General features: G+C 38.6%; 2 protein-coding genes across 2 annotated transcripts in view; both read left to right on the forward strand.

Annotated features, from left to right (window-relative positions):
- The window catches only part of rorcb (RAR-related orphan receptor C b), a 31,924-nt gene extending 16,880 nt beyond the window's left edge, over window positions 1-15,044 (forward strand). Inside the window, exons 4-10 of the mRNA XM_026925873.3 lie at window positions 1-447; window positions 2,624-2,745; window positions 4,488-4,620; window positions 5,977-6,084; window positions 7,759-7,869; window positions 8,189-8,301; window positions 10,904-15,044. Of these exons, the coding sequence (XP_026781674.2) occupies window positions 1-447; window positions 2,624-2,745; window positions 4,488-4,620; window positions 5,977-6,084; window positions 7,759-7,869; window positions 8,189-8,301; window positions 10,904-11,065 (1,196 nt within the window). The 3' untranslated portion in view covers window positions 11,066-15,044. The remainder of the gene's footprint in view (window positions 448-2,623; window positions 2,746-4,487; window positions 4,621-5,976; window positions 6,085-7,758; window positions 7,870-8,188; window positions 8,302-10,903) is intronic.
- A 1,348-nt stretch (window positions 15,045-16,392) lies between these two features.
- sh3gl1a (SH3-domain GRB2-like 1a) overlaps window positions 16,393-19,483 on the forward strand; it is a 30,672-nt gene continuing 27,581 nt past the window's right edge. Inside the window, exon 1 of the mRNA XM_026925322.3 lies at window positions 16,393-16,610. Within this exon, the coding sequence (XP_026781123.1) occupies window positions 16,566-16,610 (45 nt within the window). The 5' untranslated portion in view covers window positions 16,393-16,565. The remainder of the gene's footprint in view (window positions 16,611-19,483) is intronic.

Here is a 19,483-nt window from a genome sequence, read left to right on the forward strand (position 1 = left end):
CGGTGAAGTTTGGCCGCATGTCTAAAAAGCAGCGTGACAGCCTGTACGCAGAGGTGCAGCGGCACCAGCAGCTGGCGCGGGAGCCTGAGGAGCCGGGCGAGGACAGCGGACACATCCGCTCGTACAGCAGCACAGGCTCCAACACCACCCTCAGTGATCTAGACGACATCACCACATTGCCCGACGGTCTGCTCTTTGACCTGCCGCTCACACCAGGGGAGGCAGCTGAATACTGTGCCCTCGAGCTGCTTGAGGGCGGGGCTAGTAGTGGAACAGGGAGTGCAGTGAGCAGCAGCTCATCCAATCAGAGCTCTCCAGAGCCTAGCATGCTGGATATAGTGGAAGCAGGCCGGGTGAAGCACGAGTACCAGCTGCTCCCTGAGCCCAGCCTGCTCACGCACACCCTGCTGGGGGCGCTATCAGATGACTGCTCTCTGCTTGATATAGGTGAGTGTTTGGCTCGATATGGATGGTCCAGGGCAAGTTCTGTAGCATAATTATGTTAAGGATATCTACCATCATTAATAAAGTGTTAGTTTTAATTGATATCTTGGGAGCAGATTAGTTATTGGAACTGTAATATTGAATCTGGAGCTATCAGCAGCTATGAGTCATGTAATTGTCCTGACCTAAGCACGTAAAAATTGATAACACAAGCCAAGTTAAATATGGACGAGGTATGGCTCAGTGATGCGTGATTCTGTCCTTGGCCCATTGTTCTTACACAATATCAACTCGAGCGAGAGGCAGTATTAAGTCCAGCACCACTGTCTGACAGTTTATTGTAACCACACTGAAATTATGTTTTGGCCATTGTAAATACACTCCAAAAACCTGTGGAATTCCACTTGAGACCAATATTAATGGTGAATATGACATTGTTTGTTAATTAACACTGTTAGCTCCATGAATTTTTTTTGTTCCGAGGACATGGGTGGAGACAGCATCTTAATCAAGGACATTACTTTTCTGCACAGTTGATTTTTTTATGGATAAAATTTTGAATAACTCTTAAAGTTAGCTGTAAGCGGTCAAAATATGAAACTGTGGTCAGAATTTTTTTACATGAGAGTGGATCAAATTAACAAAAACTTTGGATCAAGTAGATTATCTCTAGCACACATAACTTCATGACCTCAATTTAGTAGCTCATGGCTTCATTAACTTGTGTGCTTGAGTAACTGTCAGAGCACAAGAGCTATAAAAATAAAATAAAATAATATATATATATATATATATATATATGTATAGGATGTGCTGGATCAAGTGCTATTTTATTAGCTTTATAAGGCTTTGTATTTAAAGGAATTGGTCTAACACTGTTGAGAAACCGCCATCTTAGACTCTTCTTCTATTAAAGAATAATCTGGCAACCTCGGAGGCGTGAACTACACGCAGGTGATGTGCATAATCTGAATGCCAAACTCAGAAAATTGAATTTACGCACGTGCTTAGTCAAGTTTAGAGACACGCAGATTTCCCAATAACTGACGTAACTTTTGTACTTCATCGACTCTGAATATGGTCCACTGTAATCAACTTGTACATGTCTTTAGATTGGATTTTTTGTAGGTGGCTATAAAGCCAAACAGCCTAATACTTTATATCAAATATCTGTCCTCGGGGTGTCCAATATAGTCTTCTTTTTTTAGCCCAGTTCCCAACGTATAAGTTCCCTAGTTGTCCCAATTTCCCAAGACAGTCAAGAAAAATGAGTTACAAGGGGAGCACTGGACTAATACAAAATAGTTACTTGCTACTGCCATAAAAGAGGAACATGGTTAAACTGTTATTACTTAAACTATACCCAGGGTAAAATAATTGCAGTTTAGGCTTTGTACATGTCTGGGGCTAATAGATGAAACTAGCCTGCTAACTCTAGCTAGCTATCTAAAGTGTATAGAACTAATCTTTAAAAATATTTTTTAACCCAGTCTGTGTTCTACATGTATTAGGGAACAGGCTGGATAGTCTTAGCATGTTAGTTAAAATGCACACCAGAGGATAAAATGATGAGGCACACATTCTCACACTCTTTCCTGATACGGTATATCTGAGTTTGAAATACAAAAATTATGAGTGCTCCAGCTGAACAACTTATTCCCAAATTAGAGAACAGATAAACTATGAAACCTGTTCAGTTAAAAAAAATCCATCAATCCTATATCCTTTTATTCTTGTATATTCGCTCACACTCTCTCACTCGCTCTCTCCTGATTGGCTGCAGCTCCTGCCAGTCACTATGTATCCAGACTTCTTTCGTTTCTTACATACATATTTTCCGCCAGTTCCAACCTGACACCCTTTCACTTTGAATTACTATTAAAGGATTGTCAGCAGCACATGAACATCATATTTTAAAATATATTTTCCTCCAGAGACATAATAATAATAATGATTTTTTTTTTATTTTTAACGAAAAATCCTATATCTTTAAATTTTCCACGAAATCCCAGAAAATCCCAGAGCCCACGAAAATCAGAGACATTGTTCTTTTTTTCCTCAGAGCCTCTGTTTTAATAATAGCTATCACAATGTGTTCTTTGAAATAGTTATTGCTATTATATATGTAGTATCATATTCTCGTAAGATATAGCGCTAATGTATCGATCTTTGTGTCCAGAGCGGATCACTCAGAATGTGGTGAAGTCACATTTAGAGACGTGTCAGTACAGCACAGAGGAGCTGAAAAGACTCACTTGGAACGTATATACTCCCGAGGAGACCCGCTCCTTCCAGCTCAAGGTACACACTACAATCAGCTGCTATTCAGCTTGTTTCATGCAGTGACAGTAACACTGATGACTCATCTTTGATGAATAGTTGGCAAATGAATAGATAAGCAAGTGGATGAATGAGACAGTTGTGCAATCATAATATTGTGTCCTTATCTAAGCACTGTTTTTATTAGCCTTTGACCGAGAAGTGAATATTATAGAACCAGATTATAATCACTGTATTAGCTAGGTCTTAGCCATGGACAGGGTGTTGTATATCTGTAACACTACACAGATAAAACCTTGAGATTTGGTTTCTTTCTTTTTGTTCCTGTTTTTTCATGCCGCAAAGACAAAGTCTTATGTGTTCTCTGATAATGTTGTGTTTTCATATTTAATATTATTAGTAGTATTATAAATGAGGTCCTGATCAAAATTAGGCCATATCACTTAGCACAGATACACGAATGGACAGATGGATGGGTGGAAGGATGGATACAATATTTCCAATTTAGTGAATTTCTCATTAGATATGGTAACTAATTAGATTTTAGACACCTTTAGCAAATTTATTTCAAAATAATGACAAATCTAGACACTTTTTGAGCGGACGTTAATGACTGTCCTGCACTCAATATGGCTCTCTAGCACACAACATGGCTGCCTGTTAATACAAGTTGAGAGAGTAGGTTTGGTCGACTCATCACCTGTGTGTAAAACCCAAATGATTTGCACTTGAGCCTCTGTTACCAACTAACAGTCACTGATCACCATTGTTCCCAACAACCAATCACTGATCACCATTGTTCCCAACGACCAATCACTGATCACCATTTTTCCCAACCAGCAGTCACTGATCACCATTGTTCCCAACTAACAGTCACTGATCACCATTGTTCCCAACGACCAATCACTGATCACCATTTTTCCCAACCAGCAGTCACTGATCACCATTGTTCCTAACTACCAATCACTAATTACCATTGTTTTTCCATCCGCCCACTTCTTTCGTCTTTGTTTTAAACTCTCTACTCCCTACTGCTGCTTTTTTTGTCTGTTTTTTTGTATCTGTTTATTTTCCTCAAAATATGCATGTTCCGTTCATATACATATACTATACACTCGCGATTATATACATACATTTACATTTCATTTGCGTTTTCAGTTACATACAGTTTAATTTATATACATACACATACACATGCTTACAGTTTTTTTTTTCATCTGCAATCTTGATAGAAATTATAGTATATTGTAAATGCACAAATAGTTGGGGCGAGACTACTTTGCAAATAAGTAAATAGTTAGTTTGTGGTGCCATGACCACAGATGACTTCTATCTATTCCATTGCCTTCTTCTTCTTCATCTCATATGATTTGATATGCAAATGAATCCATGATGTCATCTAGCGGCTTCTAGCAACTTTCTGAACATGCATTAACTATCGTCCCCTCAAAGAGTTGGCAAAACTGGATGGATGGATGGAGTGCTTGCATGGATGTTTGGATGGATGTTCGAATAGATAAATATACGGCTGTGCAGGCTGGATAGATATGTCTATATTTTAAAGCTATTTAAAGCTATTAAATGGGCTTTGAGTGACCGTTTCTTTGATCCTGATCACCAGACAAGAATTACAAGCATGACTGGCTCAGCATTGGCAATAGGATTCATTTCCTGACGTATTCACGTTTGATCTTTGGAGTGACCATTCGTGATCTAGCGCAGTATCGATTGTCTGATTAACACATTGATCATGTTATGTGCAGTCTGCTGAGTGGATGTGGCAGCAGTGTGCCGTGCACATCACCAACGCCATCCAGTACGTGGTGGAGTTCGCCAAGCGTGTCAGCGGCTTCATGGACCTCTGCCAGAATGACCAGATTATCCTCCTTAAAGCAGGTCAGAACAGAACATGGCACATTGACCAGCACTGAACTTAGATTGCATACATGTACAGTTTACAGATTACAGATTACAGATTCCACACCAGTCAGATTTCTTTCTGATGGTCAGAATACAACATTTTTCTCAATTTAAATTGCTTAGTTTAAGCAGAAAGGAGGCTAATTAACATACTTGAGAATAAATGCTGTCTGAAATTTAAATAGACTAGTGTAAATGGTCCGGTTCAGCTAAGTGAGGAATAAAACATGACAGGGCACGCTGTTATAGGAAAATAATCAACAACGGGGTTGTGTAATGCTGACCGCATGTCACAAAGTGTTTTATTCCTTCTTATACCACAGCACTTTGCCAACATCAACAATTATTTATTTATTTATTAAAGAGTGAGACGTCGTACATTTTATCCATTTATAGTTGCATTTAATGTTGTCAGTTCTTGTTATTGCCTACAGTATAGCAGCACTAACCTCTCTTCTTATCTCCCTTGGAGTTAATAAGACAAAACTCAGCTTGTCATATTGTAGAAGAACTGCAAAATGCAAAGCTCTTTGTCCTGAAGACTTTCCTGTGTCTGAAAACTTAAAGCTTTACCTCTGATCATTACAAAGCGCTGATACTAGAGACTCGTTCCATAAACGTTAAATAAAGTCTACTTTATTTGTACTTGTTGATTTAGCTTCATTAAATCAACAACTACACAGATTTTTTTAATCCATTTATGTGGCATATCTGCCTTAAATGTCCCCATGTAAATTACTATAGAAATGATCATGTGTTTGAAAGAGCGCATTAAGTATAAACCTGCACCATCTATAGACCAATCTGTCCAATCAGAATTGAGAATTCAGCAGTGCTGTGGTATAAAACACATTATTCAGATTAGCCACCATAGCCACCTGGTCATATACACACGAAACAAAGCAAAGAAGTCCATGAAAGAGAGTTCTGTATGTGTTTCATTGTTTACAACCCTTAAAAAGATTTGCTTGCTAACTTTTCTCCCCTCTTGTCTTTTTGTCTCCAACTTTCTTTTTCTCTATACATAACCTGATAAATTGATAACAACACCCAAAATTATTTTTTATATAATTACACTTTGATGCAATCTACAAATATTTTCCCGTTCTTTCTATTTGTATATTTAACATACCTTTAATTACATTAACTTTTACATTAACATTAACTTACAATTACATTCACTCTTTTAAAAAAAAACTTATCTGGAGAAAATCTTTCTTCTTTTATTATATATTTTTTTTATTTGCATGCTCTTTTGGCATGGTGGAGCATGTCTCCTCCTTTCCTCCTCTCTATCTCTTTGGCTCGCTGTCTCTATGTCAACACTTCCAGGCTGCTTAGAGGTTCTGTTGATCCGCATGTGCCGTGCGTACAACTCCACCAACAACACAATGCTTTTCGACGGCAAGTTTGCCAGCCCTCAGCTCTTTAAAGCACTAGGTAAGTGTTTGCATTCCTGGGGAATCATGGACTGTCACTTTCATCCATTTGAAAGTGTAACTCCAGCAATACACACTTGCAGTATTGTATGTGCTTTCTCAGTGATATTAAGTGCTGCAATGTTAATGGTGTTAAACCAGTACTCCAGCATTTTTCAACCTAATCCATATCCATCACATATGCAGTGTAGGTCTGATTACCATGAGCAACAATCTTGGCACATTCCCTGTTACTGAGTTAAGAGAAGACTATCCATTTACTTGAACACATTTATAGTAGAAGTTTACAAGCACTTTTTGAATTCCTTTTAAAATGGACACAAGAGAAAGTCTTACCAAAGCTATTTTTGTATATCATATCCAACTTTTGAACATCAGCGGGCTCTAATTTACTTACGCTAAGGTGAAGTTGAGCTACGTTGACTATTTTAGTAATATTCTTCTTCCCTCTGAAAAAGTAGCCCCATCTCTAAAAGATGGAAGTATACAGACACAGACGTGAGCTTAGAAATACCTTTGACAGAAAAATTCAAAAATGTTTTTCTTTTTTCAGCTGCTCCCGTTTGGGGGTCGCCACAGCGGATCATTGGTCCGCATGTTTGATTTGGCACAGTTTTTAGGGCATTTGCAACCCTCCCCAATTTTATCCAGGCTTAGGCCCGGCACTGGCGTGCATTGTCATATGCAACCCAAGTGGCTGGATTTGGTTCCCTGGCCTTGACTGGACTCGTGAGAGCGCCGTGGCATAACCACCAGTCCTCCAGGAACCTGAAGAATTCAAAAATGTGATCTACAGAAATTTCAATTGCCTTATCAATGCCCTTAGACTTTTATTATGCGTGACTTCCTGAGGAAACAGTTTTGCTGGTCTTTTCTCTGTAAAGGGAAACATGTTAGTTCTCGTCTGTGGTAATCACACACCTGTAGATCAGATGCAGCAGATAGAGTAAACTGAAAAGAAAAAGAAAAAAAAAACGGAATATGTGGTCAGTCACATTTAAGAGAACATATTACATATAGTTTACATAAAAAAAAAATTACATTTCTCAGCAAAACCTGAGTTCACTGTTTATACTATACTTGATTTAAACAAGTTTCCAATTACTGGATTGAATTATGTAGACTGACATAAACCAGTTACATTCTAAAATCTTGCAAGGATGTTGGCTCTGATGGGAATAAATAACTATAGTATTACGTTAACATCGTTTAAATCGTGTGGTAGAATAGTACCGTGGTAACATGGCTGGTGCAGCCCACCAGTGACCTGGACTGGATCCTCAGTCCAGGCGAGAGCACAGAGTTTAGGGTTTTGGGTTTAGGGTTTTGAAAATACATGATCAAATCATGTTGGATGTACGAAAACAAATTGTGTTAATGCAGTTCAGTTCAATCACATGGAACCGATGTACACATTTGAATTACGTAAATTCAATAAGCTGTTTTTTCGTGGACAGATGCAGTAGATAGAGGTTAGGTTGAAAATGCTGGCGTATTTCTTTAAAAATAAACTATTGAGTGAGGGACATAAATGATTCCTCTGATTTGGAGCAAATCACATGTTGATGATAGCCTCATGAATTAATCAGTTTTACTTCTTCTCTGCGCAGGGTGGCCTAATCATTGATATACTCTGTGTGTGTGTGTGTGTGTGTGTGTGTGTGTGTGTGTGTAGGCTGTGATGACCTGGTGAATGCCATCTTTGAGTTGGCCAAGGGTCTGTGTCGCCTGCAGCTGAGCGAGGAAGAGATGGCCCTATTCAGTGCCGCCATCTTGCTATCACCTGGTAAGCTACACACAAGTATTAGGGATGTAACAGATTAGGAATGCATTATATGAACAGATAATGTGTTCTAAATAGACACAAATACAGGTGCACTATTATGGGACATAATGGTAGAGTTCATATAAAAATAAAAAAAAACATATTTTGGTTTGTGCCACGCCCACATCAGGTTTAAATCTGAATACAGATACAGATTACTGCGTCATGTTATAATGTCTAATAAGAAAACTCTACCAAACACAAATACACGTACACTATGATTTCCTGCACCTCTTTCACCTTCGCCTCTCTCCTCCTCCTCTCTTTGTCTCTCTCTCAGATCGCCCGTGGTTAACAGAGAGTCAGCAGGTGCAAAAGCTGCAGGAGAAGGTTTATTTGGCCCTGCAGCACAGCCTGCACATGGGGGGAGGCGGTCAAGAGAAACTGGACAAGGTGAGGGAGATCGCCGACCTGACGTTTTTCTCTCTTTTTTTACCAAAAAAACACGTCAATGAGTCAAGGAGCAAGCCTGCAAAATTAAAATACTATATCAGTGTGTAAACAGTATGTAAAAGAAAATTAAAATGTGGCACAATTTATCTGTTCCACTTCAAGAACAAGAATTGTTCCATCTCATCTGCTCACTGTTACCAGAAAACTTCAGCAGCTATTTCTTAGGAATTTTCTTTAGCATTTCCTCATTTCTTCGACTTTTCTTGAGTCACAGATGTTTATTTTTTGTGAAGCTTTGAGAGGAGTTTTCAGCTGATGAAGAGTTTTTTGGGTTAATTGTAATTCATGCTGCTAATTATTAGCATTTATGTTTACATGGCAAAAGAACTGTGGGTTATTTGTTAATATCGTGACTGAGGTTATAGAATATAAAGCTGTTGACGCAGTTTAATTTGCTAGGAATGTTATGTAACCTATTTGCTAAGCAGGTTATAATTAAGAAAGTTCTAGTAATTCTAAGAAGTACCTGTGAGAATGGACGTGCCTTTGGGTGGAGCTATACAAGCAGAGAAGTGGAGGGAGTCAGGTTGATATAGATTGCATTGGGTTGTGGATGTTGGAAAGTGACAGCTTGTTTTTGACTCCCTCCAACCACCTAATCTACAAACTAATCTGGAACGGTGGCAACATGTAAAAATTGCAGACACCCTGGCTATTTTTCACAGAGCACTGGGGTCCCTGGAACTGACTTGAAGAGCCATGAGGTTGAGAAGCACCTTCCACCTTTGTTAAATAGTTTCTTACTAGCACCCCCTGCTGGACATATGGGACCATGTCAATGAAATTGAACACAGAACTATGGAGTGCACGTTGGTTGTGCCTTGGACAGTTGGTGTTCATGGACGTCCACTTCTCATTTGGTCCTCAACATTTCCAGTCTTTTTTAATTTGTTAATAAGTTTAGCAACAGTGTCGTGTGTGATGTGCTTGCCATGTTTCCTGTTAAAGTCCATCGCAACCTTGCGACAGCTTCCTGAGCCGACCATGAGAATGATTTCAATATGTTCTTTTTTTGTGAAAGGCATTCTTAAAGGCTATCTGAGTATATATGTTTATATATATATATATATATATATATATATATATATATATATATATATATATATATATAAATATACACACACACACACTATATTGCCAAAAGTTTTGGGACGTCTGCCTTTACATGCACATGAACTTTAATGACATCCCATTCTTAATCCGTAGGGTTTAATATGGAGTTGGCCCACCCTTTGCAGCTATAACAGCTTCAACTCTTCTGGGAAGGCTTTCCACAAGGTTTAGGAGTGTGTTTATGGGAATTTTTGACCATTCTTCTATTTGACCATTTGTGAGGTCAGGCACTGATGTTGGTCGAGAAGGCCTGGCTCGCAGTCTCCGCTCTAATTCATCCCAAAGGTGTTCTATCAGGTTGAGGTCAGGACTTTGTGCAGGCCAGTCAAGTTCCTCCACACCAAACTCGCTCATCCATGTCTTTATGGACCTTGCTTTGTGCACTGGTGCGCAGTCATGTTGGAACAGGAAGGGGCCCGCTCCAAACTGTTCCCACAAGGTTGGGAGCATGAAATTGTCCAAAATGTCTTGGTATGCTGAAGCATTAAGAGTTCCTTTCACTGGAACTAAGGGGCCAAGCCCAACCCCTGAAAAACAACCCCGCACCATAATCCCCCCTCCGCCAAACTTTACACTTGGCACATTGCAGTCAGGCAAGTACCGTTCTCCTGGCAACCTCCAAACCCAGACTCGTCCATCGGATTGCCAGACAGAGAAGCGTGATTCGTTACTCCAGAGAATACATCTCCACTGGTCTAGAGTCCAGTGGCGGCGTGCTTTATACCACTGCATCCGACGCTTTGCACCACACTTGGTAATGTAAGGCTTGGATGCAGCTGCTCGGCCATGGAAACCCATTCCATGGAGCTCTCTACACACTGTTCTTGAGCTAATCTGAAGGCCACACGAAGTTTAGAGGTCTGTAGCTATTGACTCTGCAGAAAGTTGGCGACTTCTGTGCACTGTGCGCCTCAGCATGAGCTGACCCTGCTCTGTGATTTTACGTGGCCTACCACTTCGTGGCTGAGTTGCTGTTGTTCCCAATTGCTTCCACTTTGTTATAATACCACTAACAGTTGACCGTTTAGTAGTGAGGAAATTTTACGAATGGACTTATTGCACAGGTGGCAACCTATCACGGTACCACGCTTGAATTCACTGAGCTCCTGAGAGCGACCCATTCTTTCACAAATGTTTATAGAGGCAGTCTGCATGCCTAGGTGCTTGATTTTATACACCTGTGGTCATGGAAGTGATTGGAAGACCTGAATTCAATGATTTGGAGGGGTGTTCTAATACTTTTGGCAATATAGTGTATATAAACTAAGTATGAAAAATTTTAGACATTTTGCAAAAAAGTGTTAATTTCTCCTATTTATGGAGACTTTTGGGACACCTTGTATTTACAGAATAATGTGAATTCATAAATTCATAAATTTCAGAACCATTTCTAATTCTGCAATTCTTTTTTTGATCCCTTGCTTCGTAGATGGCGTCCAAGCTGCCGCAGATGAAGTCGATCTGTAACCTCCACATCGACAAGCTGGAGTTTTTCCGGCTGGTTCACCCTGAAACGGCCTACAGCTTCCCTCCTCTCTACAGGGAAGTGTTTGGCAGTGAGATCAACTTCCCTGACTCCACTGACAGTTAGAGGCGAGGACAGAGAGGTTGGGGGGAAGGGGGGTGGGAGGGTGTTGATGTGGCAGAAGAGGAAGAGAACCAGATTCTCTGTTGCAGAGAGAGGATGTGTGAAAGATAGGATGTCAAAAATGGAGGAATATAAAGAATAGTGGAGGCCTGAGGTGTGAAAACTTTTTAGCGTAAAAAAAGAAATCGAAACCTGTAAAAACCTCTTAGCAGCCCAGACAATCTGGTGTTTTTAGTTACGCTTGTGTACAAAGAGCACCACCAATTAGTACAGGGGCCAACACAGGGTACTCCTCTCTACACACACGACTAACACATCACATATTCCTTTTTAAAAAAAAAAAGACCACCAGTATGACACATGAAAGCACTTTCGTCTTATTTAGGAATATTTATTAAGGCAGAGGTTCATAATCCTGTCCTCAGGGATCCTCTGCCGGTACAGATGTTTATTCTGGTCCTTTTCTCAATGCACTTCTACCAGAAAATTTTGATCACCCAGCTCAGGTGCGATAACATCTGACATAAAACTACCTTAATAAAGTACCCTTCCCCTTTACACTTAACTCTGTGGACTAATTATGAATGTATGTCCCTATAACAGCACTTACTATGCGACCGAATGTACATACTGCACTTTGGTTCGCGGAAATGCTTTACGAAACCCATGTTGGTTACACGTGACAATCAAGAATCTTCTGGAAACCAGTCAGTGCCCAAAAGGACCAACCTCCACGATCAACACATTAATGTGCTAGTAGGGCTGGGCGATATGATGATGTTGATATGATACCGATATCGGTATCATGATGAATTGTTACAATACACTTTTCTGAAATATCATGGGTATCATCAGTGAAACACTACCTAAATTTATTACTGTACAAAACGTTTTATTTTTTTCGTGTTAAATTGTATGTTTTTGTAGTCATAAAATCAAAGTGCAACTCGTATGACTTCAAGGGTTCAATACTGTTATGCTAGCATTAGGGGTGTAGTGATATGGTGCATCGTAGATTGCAATACAAGGCTCTCAATTTGATTTGTTTGTGTATCCAAATTTTGTAGACTATTCGTCATAAAATACCACTTATATCACATGACAGATGTTACGTCTGAAGAAATAACTTCCTATTTATCTCAAATCAGGAGAGGCTTACAAAAAACGTTTGTCCTAAGCTAATGTTTTTCACGCACTAATACGCTAGTATACTAGCCAGAGAAATCCGTTCAGGCAGCTATAAATCTACGATTCGTCCCAAGCTAAAGAAATCTCCATGGTAATTGGGAAGTTCGTATTCGGTAGTGGAGAACGCAGGATTCAGAAACACATCTAGGGCTACAGAGAGCTGCGTGACTCTGAAGGGAGAGCTAGCTAACAGCAGAATAGGACACTCCCCCTTGCGAGTCAAACCAGTGGAAGCTAGCTACGTTTCATTTTGGTTACATTCGAATCCACAGCTTTTTGTTTTTGTTATATGCTGCTACGAGTCTGAATGAATCACACAAATACTGTCATTATTACATTTCAATTACTGTACTTCTACAACGCTGAATGTTTTAATCAACTGAAAATGAAAACCTAAGCCATGTATGCACACCATGCTCGTTTTTGCTGTATTGAAAATGTATCGCATCGTGACACCACCGTATTGTATCATATAAAGTTTGAATTATGTGTTTCATTACACCCCTGGCTAGCCCTTCTAAATATCATGCTATCTTTTGTCTTCAATATGACGTAGTTGCCAAATCGCCCAACCCTACAAGCTGGCATAGTTTATAGTGTGCAATAAAAATGTGTCACAAGGTAGTACGTCAGGCAAAGTAGTAAGGCTTGTACAAGCTCACACTTCCTCAGGCATGAGTGTTCAGACAGTATTCGGTGCTGCTCTTAAGTTACTTTTGATTTTATTATTTAAAATGCAATGAGAAACCTCAGTCCCAGTGTATCTGTCCTTGTAAATGCAACTTGAAGAAAGTGTAAAAATTGTGTTCCTTTTAATTTATGCATTCATTTATAGATATTTTGCTTAAGGATGCATATAAATAGATACACATGTGTATATGAACAGAGAGACACAGAGAGACACGGAGAGGGGAGTAGAAGACATAGCAGGAGTAAAAGGAATAGAGAATAGAGGAATAGAGGAAGAGCGGGGCCTGGACATGGGAATTCCTGTTTGGCCAGGATCAATGAACTGGAGAAAGGAACTAGACGGTGCAAACAAGGAGCTTTCTCTTTGAAAAACGCTACAGCTGTAATCGGATATTCCACTTTCCTGAGTATTTTGGGCACCACTTGTTGTGAACTGCTCTGTAATATTCGACAGAATGGACGCTCATTGTGAGCCCACATGATGACACTCCAGAATATGCATATTTTTGGCCCAATGGCGAAGAAGGACATGTTCAGGGACATGCAGGACATTCAAGCACCCTTTCTCATGGCTGATAGTCTAACAAGCATCTGAATGACTGACATGCTGTTTGGACTGTTCTGAGAGCAGATGCATGGACTACCATTGGTGAAAAGATGACTGTCATTATGTGACACACACATATGCACACACATACAGGGTCAGGCTGAAGTCAGGACATGTTCAGGTTTGTTCGCTGTATTATTTTGTAAATTGTGGCTATCTTTTACCTGTTTCAGTGTCCCACTTCCTGTTTCTCCACACCTCTCTTCCTACTCACACACTTCAGCATGCTGAAAGGAAACTTAGCATTCCCCTGAGTAAGGGCTTAGTGTAGTCTTTACCATCGAACACTCTGATACACTCTGATAATTCTCGGATACTACTCAGATGTTTTTCCAATATTGTTATGTTCAAACTTCTTGAAAATCCAGTGTAATCTGCAAGCACCCCTCGCTGCGGAACCATAAGTCCAGGTGGATAAGGCTGGATACGTGTGTTTGTTGTTCTATGCTGTACAGCATCTTAGGGGTTAGGGTTAATCTTACAGGAGGAGTTGGATCAGGTCCAGCTCCACCCCTAGACTTTTGGTTCTGCAACGAGGACTATCTCAAATTCTGAGCAGCCTGAAGCATTCAAGAAGTCTTTACCTACTGAGAAATGAATACGTCATTAGCACTAATAGGAGGGTTTGCACAGTATGGATGGCGTTAAGCTGCGTTGTGAATGATGTATAATTATTTTGGTTTTAGGTGCATGCTATGTCATCATTTTTGAACGTTCATGTACATCACAAGCAGACTAATCTCTCTGTGTGCTTAGTTTGTTCTGGTTATTGGTTGTAAGAGGAAAAAAACCTTTTTGTTTTCCATACACTTGTTACAAAAATGAGCATTTTATATAAATCACTCAGGGAGCTAGCTGGTCTCTGTTCTACCAGTCTCCTAGCTTTGCCAACCAGACACAAAACACACACACCAACACACATACACATATGCACACATATAAAGGCACCCCACTTTTTGCACCGAACAAGAGACCCGTATCCTCAATCACTGTGTCCTGTAGCTATATATATTATACAGTATATATTTTTGTGAATGTCAAGCACAAAGTGTCAAAGACCTTTCCTCTTTCTTCTAATGTTAAACTATAAGATTTTTGAGTCTGAATTATATTAGGTATAGTCTATGAACTAGTTAAAAAAATAAAGATAAAAACTGAATCGTATTCATTGATGTATGTTGTTTTTATGTGAGCTAGTCTGGTTGGACTGTAGCTGTTTTGTCCATTTATAATTGCGTGTCCACCAGACCTGTCCTGTTTGGTTTACCTGTCATGGTCTGTTTTAACACAATAGAAATGCCTAAAAAATGTTTTTTTCCTTTCACATCTGTTGGATATTTTATAACAAAATGTTAGAATCTCATAACAGTTCATCTCATTGTTACACCATGTAAAAAAATGTGCTTTAAGGAATGTAATAAAGTGGGTTTTTTCTACTATTAAAGAGTTTTTGGTTTATGAAAAGAAAAATTGGTCAGTTAATAATACTGAAATATAAAACTGCTGTTTCAAATGGAGAAATACAATTATTCAGAACTGTGCAAAAGTCTTGGACATCTTATTATTTTTTTAATAAAAATTTTGTACAGATTTTTATTTTATGACTTCTGCGTTAGCGAGTCAGTACAAAAACATTTTATATTTCCAAATATTACTTTTCCAACAAAAAAATGAAATGTTACAGAAAAATGTTTGTATGTCAGTAAAGAAAGCAGCATATTATGTTTCAGACAAAAAATGGGTTTTGCTGCAAGAATAAGAAGCGAGTGTGACAGTCAAAGTCTCCAGAAGAACTGTAGCAGATTCTTCAAGCTTTTTTGTAAAACTTAACAGATTATCTCCTTATAAATTTGTACTAATTGTACCTGAGAGTACTGATATTTATTTTTAAAAAGCAAAGGGCTGTCCCATCAAATATTGACTTTGTTTAGTGTATTACTGTTTACTCCTCTTTAAGATAAGATGATAAGAAGATAAAATAAGACTTTTATTGATCCCTCGTAGTGGAAATTCAAGTTGACACAGCCGCACAGGAAGGAGGACTACCATCAAAGAAGAGAAAAGAATTTCCATAAATACCTATACAATAGAAATAATAGAAACAATAGAAATAATAAAATAGATCTGTGTGTATGTACATATGCTATTTGTATATGTTATAGTAATTCTTCATGTAGAAAGGTTTAATTTCATTACTTTTGAAGGCATCTTTGCTTTACAGCGTTTCTTTGCATGTGTCCATGACTTTTGCACAGTACTATGGTTATGACAAGTATTAGACAAAATTATAGGTTTGAGAAGCAGGAGAAGCAACTACAGGAAGAGAGGGCGTGGTCACGCGATGGGCGTGGTCTCTACGTGGCCTTCTAAGACTTTCCGGAAGTTACCTTTGTTACCTTAGGCACCTATTTGTAAATATTGTGCACCACGTAGGAGGTAAAAAACATTATTTCTTAGTGGTTTTAGAGGATGAGGGAACTAGTATTTAAAGTGTAGTCTTAGTAAGATGACTGTCAAATCCCAAACCAGTTTCATATTTCTCTAAAGGTAAACAAATGATATTTTTACAAAGTATATTAAAATGTGGTGTCGGATATGTTTTTAAACGATTGTTACAAATAGTATAACATTTGACAAACAGGACCTTGTTTAAAATAAATAAATAAATAAATAAAAATCCGCGAACAGGAAGTAGCACAGCATACTGCACGTCCTCATTTCAGCAAGAAATCCCGCCTTCTGCTCTATGATTGGCGAACCTTTCATAAGTCTGTGGGTTTGACGCTGTTTAATTGGTGGCTTTGCTTGTCAGTATGAAGTATTACCCAATCATCACTTAGAGGGGGTGGGATTTTCGGAATACGGATAGGCGAAAAAGATAGAGCCACCGTGTGGGTTCTGTGAAGGTGTTGGTGCAGGAAGAAGTGTTGCTGGAGTTGTGTGTGTTTGTAACAACCAAAGAGACAGGAACGAATTTCACATTTTCCCTGGTGTATAGAGTGACAAGCCGACGCAAAGATGTCTGTCGCTGGCTTGAAGAAGCAGTTTTATAAAGCGAGTCAGGTGAGTGTGGTTACTTTGAAACTTTCTAACTTTCTAACTTGTGCCCAGTCTGTAGAGCTGAGTTACACTGAGGCTAAATAAACAGCTGCTTCTTTAAAAACAGTCGAGTTGCAGCTTCTGTGCTTCACCCTACAGGATATACCTGTGAAAAATGCTGGTTATTCAGCATGTCATGTTCATTTTAATCGAGTTTGGGTCATATGCTAAATCTGTGTAACCTCAGGCTATTCAGGAAGATGCAGCCTGGAATTGCAGTTTTTAAGCCTGCTAGAAATCCAGCTTAATCTGTCCAGATGCCTGAGCACAGGTCCAGCAGGTCCAACTGGTGGACTGAAACAGGGCTTAAAGTCAAGTCACAGTATCAAAGATAAGTTGTTTGAAAGATAATAACACAACAGTAAGGTCATTAGGAAATCTTCACCATATACTGATCAGTGACAAGTAATGAGGAAGCTGGGAAATAAGTTCAGCTGGCAAAGAGGTCCAGTCTATGTAGAGTTTTCCAGAAGCACATGAAATATATTTCTAATCAGAGATTTTAAGGATAATTTGTTGATCGGCGTTGTATTTTGGTTGTTTTTTTGTGAAAAGCTAGCTGTTGTGTGCCCTGATGACATCACAGGGTGACACACAATGGAGTTCAATAGGAGAACAAATTTCAACATAAGTTAGCTCCTAAAATCTAAAGAGTTTTTTTTTTTTTCGCTTGCCATTTTCCAGCAACGTTCAATGTCCATATTAATGAGAAATCCATCGTAGTTGTGGACACTGGACTTAAAGATCGAGAATGCAATTCTACTACACAATGCAGTTGCACTGATTTACAGCAGAGACTCGGCTAGTTAGCGATCTCTGAGATGACAAGCGTGATGCTGTTGACTTTTTCAATATAGAGTGTACAGATGAGGAGGTGAGAGAGAGAGGACAGACAAAAGGACTAAAGCGCTGCTGCATTGCTCTCTTTAGGTAAAGATGAAGCCAGGTCTGAATCACACTGGCTCCAGTATAGCAGGTTGTTTCTTACGTTAACGGTAGTGTAGGAAACCGTTAACGAAAGTGAAGATAGACAAACATGATGAAACTTAAAAAAAAAAAAAAAAAAACTCAGAATTTCAATACAAAATAAATCTTGGATGTCATTCGATGCCAGGTTATTCATGCTGGACGTTTACATTAGCTCTAAACATAAATCTGGCAATAGATAGTTGGGACAGTAGCATGTTTCTTTATACGTGTAGATTGGATGTTGCTAGCTGTTGGTGGTACTTAAGTTATATCTCAAATGGTGCTTTTCTATAAAACTTAACTATATTGAGTATACAGTATTGGAACCTGTATACACCCTGCACAGTGTATCATATATCCAGTAGGAAGCCTCTTGGCACAGTATAGTATGATGCTGTTTAAGCTGCTGTCCCTGTCCCATGCCCACTTCAGGATGATATCAGTGTCTCGTCTAGCTTTTCTGGTTTTGGTTTGAGTGCAGTCGTCAGTCTGTATTGTTCACTCCGGCCTGTTTACACATTGTTTTAACTCCTGCCACGTCATTCAGTCTGTGCTGTATTTACTGTTTTCAGGAACAAATGGGAGCGAAGACCATTACAGCCATGTATTATTTCCCTTAAAACCCTTGATATTATAGTTGCTTTGTCCTATGAAGCCTTGAGCTCTTGAGTTCTTACAAACCTATGTGTACAATGGCTTGAATGATCTATTCATATCTGTCTGTTTATATATATTCTGAGCATTCGAGATTCATTCGAGACCAATTTGAAAAATTGGGTCTCCACATCGTTTTAGCTAAAAACGATGATTAAGTGACAAATAACTTTTAAATCAATTAATCAACATTTTAAATGATATTGATTCAACTTGTAAGCTGTTATTTGTAAGTATAAATATATGAATAAATATTATGCATATTCTGCTTAATTAAATTTATTACTAGCCAAAATTCATATTGAAGATAGTCATAGAAATTGACTTGTATTGCTAGCAAAAAATGTAATTATGGATCTGAAATTCAGTTTTTTACCAGTAGAAATTCACATTGCAGATAACTACATTAAAATTTTGACTAGTAAACATTCACAATTTAGTTTTGACTAATAAAAATATAATTGCAGACACCTGTAATTCAACCTGACCTAAATTCACATTCAGTATATGTGTAATTTCAGATCTCAAAACTATAATTGTAGATACCTCAAATTCAGATAAAACTAAAATTGAATTATGGATACGAGGACCTGGAATTTTTCCTAGTCAAGCATTCAATGTAGACATCTGCAGTTCTAATTTCTACTAGTAATTACATGTTTTCCTTGCAAAAATTGAATTATGAATATGAGAGATGGGATTTTAGTGTAAGTCACTGGCGATTTTATGACTCGTCAAAATTGAATTATAAATATCTTCATTATGAATTTAGACTAGTAAAAATGTAATTGTTACTAGTAGGACATATAATTCAGACTAAAAAATTAAATTACAGATATCTAAAATTTCAATTCGGACAAGGAAAATGGTACACATAGAAACCATGAAGATGGCTGTGGATGTTCTTCTTTGAATAGCTTTAGGACTGGAGTTGCTAAGAACAGTTTTGCACTCAAGTCTCCATCATTGAACAGTTAATAACTTCAGTTTGATATAATACAAAAGATTTCAGATGTTAAAACTATAATGAATTCAGAAATGACTCTGATGCTCATACGCTCATACGTTCCTGTTAAGGCAATCGACTATACAGAATATAGTTATAGAGGATAAATGATTTATAATCGCACTATCTGGTGTCACCCAGATGAGGATGATGAGGATGGGTTCACTTTTGAATCTGGTTCCTCTCAAGGTTTCTTCCTCATGTCTTC

This window comes from Pangasianodon hypophthalmus, chromosome 21 (assembly GCF_027358585.1).
Source record: "Pangasianodon hypophthalmus isolate fPanHyp1 chromosome 21, fPanHyp1.pri, whole genome shotgun sequence".
NCBI lineage: Eukaryota > Metazoa > Chordata > Actinopteri > Siluriformes > Pangasiidae > Pangasianodon > Pangasianodon hypophthalmus.